General features: G+C 41.1%; 1 protein-coding gene across 2 annotated transcripts in view; it reads right to left on the minus strand.

The window, feature by feature from the left end:
- porb (P450 (cytochrome) oxidoreductase b) overlaps window positions 1–7,420 on the minus strand; it is a 32,226-nt gene that overhangs the window by 12,219 nt on the left and 12,587 nt on the right. For both annotated transcript variants that reach the window (XM_037677385.1, XM_037677387.1), the window contains exon 3: window positions 557–605. In XM_037677385.1, the coding sequence (XP_037533313.1) occupies window positions 557–605 (49 nt within the window). The remainder of the gene's footprint in view (window positions 1–556; window positions 606–7,420) is intronic.

Consider the following 7,420-nt stretch of genomic DNA (forward strand, 5'->3'; position numbering starts at 1 on the left):
CCATTTTTCTCTGCTAGCAGCCACAGCACCAGGAATTCCCTACATATAATGTTTGGTGTCATTGTGAAGTTGAAGCATTTCCCTTTTTAAATATTGGGCTGGAAATCTCAGCGACGTCATTCCAGACTAATGAAAATCCAACATTTATACTTTCAACACACGATGCATCATCTAGACAGAAGCTTTTGAGATGGAGAATTTGAAAACAACTCAAAGAACTCCTCATTTTGCCAGCACGGGTCCCACATGTTATTTCACAGCGTAATAAAAAGTAAAACTACTTTTAGTACTTTCTGAATGTTGATTTTCAGCTTAGAGCAAAAACAATCTGCAAAAGTTATTTTTTCTCCCCCACTAACTTGAACAAACAGATAATTATGGTAAGTAAAAACCACACAACAACGGAGGTTAATGAATAGCTGGGAAGGAGCACAGTTTAATACAGAGAGCTTGCATTCTTCTGAAATTACCCCTCGACCCTGCAGCGTTGGATCATCAGGTCAAGGACAGTTTAAAGAACAGAAACAGACAGGAAGAAGTAAAGAGCATCACTCACAGTTTTCTTCATTTTCTCGACGAAACTCGTCTCTCGTGTGGTGGGAGCTCTGAAAAATAAAAACTTGTTTTTAGTCAGGATATTAACATTACTGGATAATTTCTTCTACTTTTTATCCTGATACTATGAACACAAACATTTTTGTGGCATCTATACAAACAGCAAAACCACCGATGCTATAAAAGATTTAAAATGGCATGTTGCTGATTTATTTAGTGACCAATTAGAGAGACAGCAAACAAAGTCTGAAATGTTCTTCAAGTGCAAGAGTTCAACCTCTTTGTTGGTTTTAGATCAAACAGGCTAACAGGTTTGACTTTTACCAGCTAACCCTGCCTCAGGGGGGGAACAATGGGCCACTAAGTTCAACCTGAAGCCATAAAAAACAGGTGTGAAGGAGAAAAAATTACTTTAGGGAGTGCAGGTGGGAGAAGGATCCTCGTGAGACAGAAACATGTACGGTCGTATTTTAACGGTCAACTACACATCTTTGTTCGTGAGGTGGAAGTGATTACAGTAGTCCCTCGCTACTTTGCAGTTTTTCAACATAAGATTGAACACAACACATGATTGTCAACTTTAATATTACTCACATGAATGGGACGGTACGAGATAAAAAATTAACCAAAAGAAGCTTTGGACAGGCGTCGTCATTTTGTAGTTTTCTTTCAATAAGACTAAACTGTAACGCTAGTCAAAAGAACTACACAACCCAGAAGCCAACAGTGCTTCTGCCCCGCTGCTTTCTGATCAAATGGAGAGAAAGATTTGCAACACAAAGCCAGAAGTAACAATCTCTCTATGAAGTTCACAGAACTGGCAGGAAAGTCACAAATAATCCTGAAGCTCAATTATCCACGTGCACATCAACCAGGATGGGGCGGTGGGCTTCATGCTGCAGGGTAGGTCTGCAGAACCAGAACAGAGCCTGACCAGAACTGAACTGCTGGTCTGCAGAGCTGGTGAGTAACCATATAAAATTTTGCAGTACTGTACAGTACATATACTGTATGTATGTTGTTAAAATTATGTAGGTTTAAGAGTTTAGAACATTTCAAGAGCGTGGGAAAGATTTATAAAGCCTTAATATATATATATAAATACTAACATATTGTTAGGGTTACCTTACTTTATCATGTTGAGACCCCCAGTCTTGATTGCGCAGAGACGGACCAGTTATGGCCCGGTTCTGTACTGAGGAGACGGGCCCAGCTGCTCTGAGTGAGCTTCCCAGGGTCAACACCCAATAAGCTGGTGAAGATTCTCAGTACCCCACACCCAACACCCAACAAGGAGTATTTTTTTATTTTGCTGGCTTCCATCGCGCAGACAGATTGGCACTTTCACCCATTTTTCACCATCAGAAGCAGATAAGACCAATGACGTCTCACAGTCACAGCACTGATATCTGATAGGCTGTGCTCCCGGGCGTGAAGGCGGAGCCAAGGGCCAATATAAGCTGGGGCGTTCTGTGACACGGGGCTCCACTTCCAGGTTAAGACGAGTGGACGGACGCCTCAGCGCTGCGCTTGTAACTTTTCCTGCCTTGTTGACATTAAATGGTAAATATAATTTACCTAACCTGATTTTAATGAGTTCTTGTGCGTTTCCTCTCCACCTGGGAATAAAAGAACCAGACGCCGGTGGTGGGGAGTCGGACCGGTTTCAAGGACGGGCCCGATCTGGATTCTCACAATAAATAGTGTTCCTATGCGTTTTTTCACCTATAGCTGTGGTGTGTGGAACGCAACCCCCGCGATAATCGAGGGACTACTGAATACTTTTGTGGGTTTTAGCTTTGTTATAAGGAAAAAACCTGATTCAGGTAAATGTCTTGAAAATAAAACGACTAAAGAGAAGAAAATCCTCAACTGTGAGCCGTCACTAAAGCTCTGTAATAAACACAATAAAACGTTAGACCTGACAAGAAGTACAAGCAGATGAAATAAAGCAAAATAACAAAATACTGCTAGTTTCAAGAGAACAGCAGGATATTCCACTCCTGACAGCGTCAGCTGGGTCTGACTGGGCTCTTATCTGCCCCACCATTACACAACAGGAAGGGTTTTCCTGGTAACTCTGGTGACCTGCAGTGGTCAGGCTATCAGAGTTCAAAATAAAGTTCACACAGCAACACAAAAAATAAATACATTCATCTGAAGATGTTTAGATTTAACTCCTTGTGACTGTATTTTAATAGAAACAATTGGCATCTGACTGAAAGATGTGCTGAAACATTTTGTGGGTTTCTCTTTAAAAAAAAAAAAAAAAAAAAAGTGTTGCATCGAAATTCCTTCATTGATTTCTCCACATTGAGTGAAAACAATCGGTCAGTAAAAATACACCGATGTTGTAGGACTAAATGTTAAACCCTTAATCAGCAAAAAATTTATTAAAAAATCTTAAGTTATTAATTCTTGAGTTAATAAAGGCTGCAAAAAAAATAAACTTTGCATGAGGCTTCAGATCAGAAAGTGTAGTATTTTAAAATCAAAATGATGCTTTGGATTAAAGTTTAACTTAAAAGTGTGTGCACCTTGAGCGGTGTTCCTAAAAATAACTAAATTAAAGACATTTAGTGTTTGGCAACTACTTTTTCTCTAAATGTGAGTGAGAGAGTGAATGGTTGTTCATCTCTATGTGTCCCTGTGATGGACTGGAGACCTGTCCAGGGTGTCCCCCGTCTCTCGCACAGTGATGGACGGATATGGGCACCAGTGACCTTCGTGGCCCAAAAAGGAAGAAGCGGGTAAAGATAATGGATGGATGAATTTAAAATGCATCTTATTTAAGTTTACCAAAGGCTGAAGTTTACTTTAAACCAGATTTTGTGAATTCATAGGTGGTGTTTAGTTGCCGTTTGTAGATTAAAACAAATCAAATATTGTCGCTCGTGTTTACCTTTTTAACCCGTGCCTGTACATCAGAAAGTAATTTGTGAATGTACAATGGATTCACTTTTGAAACTAATCCAATTCAAGATGGCCACAGCAGCCAACTGACCTTAGAAAACACAAACATCTTTAATTCAGCCTGACAGCTACAACCGTATCAAATGTTAGCTCAGACTCTGTGAGTCATTAAAACACATTTGCTGAGTGTAACATCACTCAGTACCACATAAAAACACCTGCAGCCCTGATATTTCTTTAATTATTATCCAGAGAGGTCATAAGAAATGTAATGCTAACAGACAAAATAGTTTATCTATTTAACCACACGTTGATGCAAATAATTATTTTCTGAATTCAAAGAGAGCGAGATGAAACGGGTTATAAAAGATACGAGCTTTTCTTCCCTGTGAAAATATTTTTACACCTTTGATGGCATTCAAGATCGGGCTGAGCAAAGTATCAAAAATCTATCAAGACTGCAGTATCAGAGTCACAAAGGACAGTTTGAACTGCAATAAATCAGAGGTCTCAACATTTAAAGCCTTGACACCCACACCTGGTCTACTTCCTCAGGCGGCTGAGACGAGCTGGTCTGAGAAGCTCAGTCCTCACCTCCTTCTACAGGTGTGCAGTGGAGAGCATCCTGTGCTCCAGCATCAACGTGTGGCATGGAGGCTGCACAGCTGCAGAAAGAAACGCTTTGCAGAGAGTGGTGAAGGCTGCACAGAAGATGTTGGAATCAGTCTCTCCACCATCACAGACATCTACACCTCCAGATGCAGGAAGAGGGCCACCTGCATCATGAAGGACCCCACTCACCCAGCACACACACTTTTTGCCCCGCTCCCATCAGGAAGGAGGTTAAGGAGCATTAAGTGTAGAACCACTAGACTGAGGAACAGCTTCTACCCTGAGGCTGTTAGACTCATGAATCTCTAACCAGTAAAAAAAAAAATCACAGTAATGCCACTTTAACTGGTGATGTCACTTTATCTGTGCTGCTGATTATCCATGCTGCTGATTTCTTGCCTTTAAACTGATGTATTCATACCCATCTGCTCACAACAGACTCATGTTCAGGCTGCTGTTTAACATAATGCATTATTTTACATTGTTAGTGTTTAGCATATATCTCTGCAAACAAATCCTGAATCACCTCCTGTCCCCTCAGAGTTGTATGTAACGTTGAGAATCTCCATCTGCCTACTTTAGGTGTGAACCAGGAAACTTTGACAAAGAACAGACTCTACATAAACTTTCTGGAGCATTTACATGTGAAAACTATTTCAGTTTTATTGACCTCCCTTCCATCGTGCAGGAGATGTTACTCTGAAATGACAAAACAAACTTTACGCCAAGATAGCCTAATGATGAAGATTAAATTATACTGGAAGTGTACACATTGTCAGAGTGGTAAATAATTAGGCTTGGAAAAAGGAGAGAGGAAAACAGAAGACTTGATCACAACAAAATTAGATTTTATCAGAGGACAAACAGATTTTATCTTTACCTGTTGTGTAACTTCTTGCAAACATTTCATTGTTACACCATGATACTGTAAATCTAAATAAAACATGCGTTTGTGCAGCACTTTTGTTGGAATCAATTAACTACTTTAACATCAACAAGTTACTGAGCTGGAGGAGTGGTGCGAGCCGTACTGTACAACTACCCTGCAGAGTTAAAACGATAAAACTTTGGGACCATTTTACACAAACCATTTGCTTCGTAGCCATAAATCAAACGCTGTACTGACCTCTCAGCAGCATCTCTCCTGTCTTCTGGCAGCGAGAAGACGCAGCCCATGTCATGCAGCCTTTTAGCACAACACTTCAACTAGCACAGCTGTCAAGGCCGAGCTGGGAGCCGCCACGCTCAAAATCCAAATAAGTCCTCCAAAACCAGGAGATGGAAAAGTAGAACCATTCCAGACTGGGCAGAGGGATACTTAAAGCACAGCTGGCCTTCACCTCCACCTCCGACACGACGTGAACTCTGCCTCTTCCTGCTCTCAAACCAGCAGCGTCTGATCTCTGCGCGCATGCACACGGAGCGCAGCACAGCCTGCGAGCTCCGTCAGGGTCTGGCAATGGCGAGGAGCACAATGGTGGGAAACAGACTTTCCCAGAAAATGTAGCCAAGCTGCAGACTCACGCAAACACACGCTGAAATGATCATGAGCTGGAAATGCCCCCCCCCCCCCCCCCCCCCCCCCCCCCCCCCCCCCTCTCTACTCTGGAAGATGTTAGGAAATAAAAGTACACAAAAGAATGTGGACAAAATATCAGAGCAACTCGTCTGTGGACCACTGAGGAAGAGGGTAAGATGGGACTTTTGTTTCTCTAAAGTATCCCCTGCCCCCACTTTGTTGGAGGAGAGACGGGGAAAGTTATTGCTATGGCAACCTCATTTATCATAAAAGGATCCCATTTGTGACACGGCCCAATGGCAGAGCAGTTCAGACCAGACAAAAAATTAAAAAAAACGGGTAGTGGAGGGAAAGAATGAAAAGAAAAGAGAAAAAGAATGAGCTGCTTGTCTTTGGCCTCAACTTTCCACCTTTGTGTTCGCCAAAGGAACTTGGCTCGCTCCCCAGGGAACTTTCAAACTTGGTTCAGGGACCAAAACAAAAAGCACTGGAAAGACACGAAAGACTACGCCTCCTTCATAACAGTTAGGTAATCACTGCCTCTTTAAGGGGAGGGGAGCGCACTTCAGAGCTCCCTTCCTGTATCCCCCCCCTCACTGATACACAGAGTCCAGTCTTTTAGTTGGAAAAGCTTCCAAACAATGACAATACACAGATGCTTTAAACTGACTGACTGAATTAATAACACTGCAAGAATCACCAGATTATTACTCATCATGATCAGATCATCCTCAAAGCAAGGTATGACTAATCTAAATTCAAACAGCCATGAACCTGACGTAATATTTTGTATTCTGTTTGCTGCCGTCTGTTTGCAAATGAACCACTGATTAGATTGCACTCAGAAAGTAATCTATAACCAATTAACTCTGTGGAACAACTTAATTCAAGACGGCCCCGACAGATAATAAACGTTGGCATTCGCAACAATGTCTCCACCTCAGTAAATTTACAGATATTGAGTTAAAACTTGACGTGGTAGTAGCCAAGAGTCGTTCACAACACATTTTTGAGTGTTCAGATATTGTTCCAGATTGTGTCAAACGTTATTTTCACTCTGGCATTAAAGGCAATGATTAGCATTCCTCTAGGACAGTGGTTCTCAAACTGGGGCTCCCGAACCCCCGGGGGACCGCGAGCCGCTGCTTGGGGGTCCGCAAAAATAAACGACAAAACTTTTTTTTTTTTTTATTTACAAGTAGGCCTGTTGTGATAAACAAATCAATTAATCGCATGATAAATGAAAATGATCAAACTCTATTTATTTATTGGCTTTATCGTTTCTTCGTGTCTCTTTCTACTGAAGACACTGGATGACAAAAGGTTCAACTCCGGTGCTCTTCACTGACCCCTTCCTTTCTCTTTAAAATCTGTTTTAACAATCCAAAATTGCGTTTTTGGATTGTTAAAAGCAGCTAAGCTGAAAAGCTAAGCTAACAGGCCAATCTCAGAATGCTATGCTAAAGAGCTCAAACCACACCGAGCGTCCGCCATTTTGAGAACTGAATAAAAGGAAGGAGAGACAGCCCACGTCACGTCAAGGGTCCCGAGTAGGGCTGGACGATGTGGCCAAAACTTTTATCACGATACATTTCTTAATTTCGGTCGATAACGATATAATTTGATATCGATATAAACAATATAAAAGCCTCAGAAAAACTACAAACTATACAAATAAATTAATGTTCACCTTTTATTTGTATTTAGCCTTCAAAAACATTGAAATCACTGTCAAATAAACATAAAATTCTCAACTTTGTCAATATTAATAGTTTTAACTTTAAACAACAACTTTAAAATTGACAGCATTGAAATTTGTTG

This window comes from Nematolebias whitei, chromosome 6, assembly GCF_014905685.2.
Source record: "Nematolebias whitei isolate Nwh7 chromosome 6, NemWhi1, whole genome shotgun sequence".
Taxonomy (NCBI): Eukaryota; Metazoa; Chordata; class Actinopteri; order Cyprinodontiformes; family Rivulidae; genus Nematolebias; species Nematolebias whitei.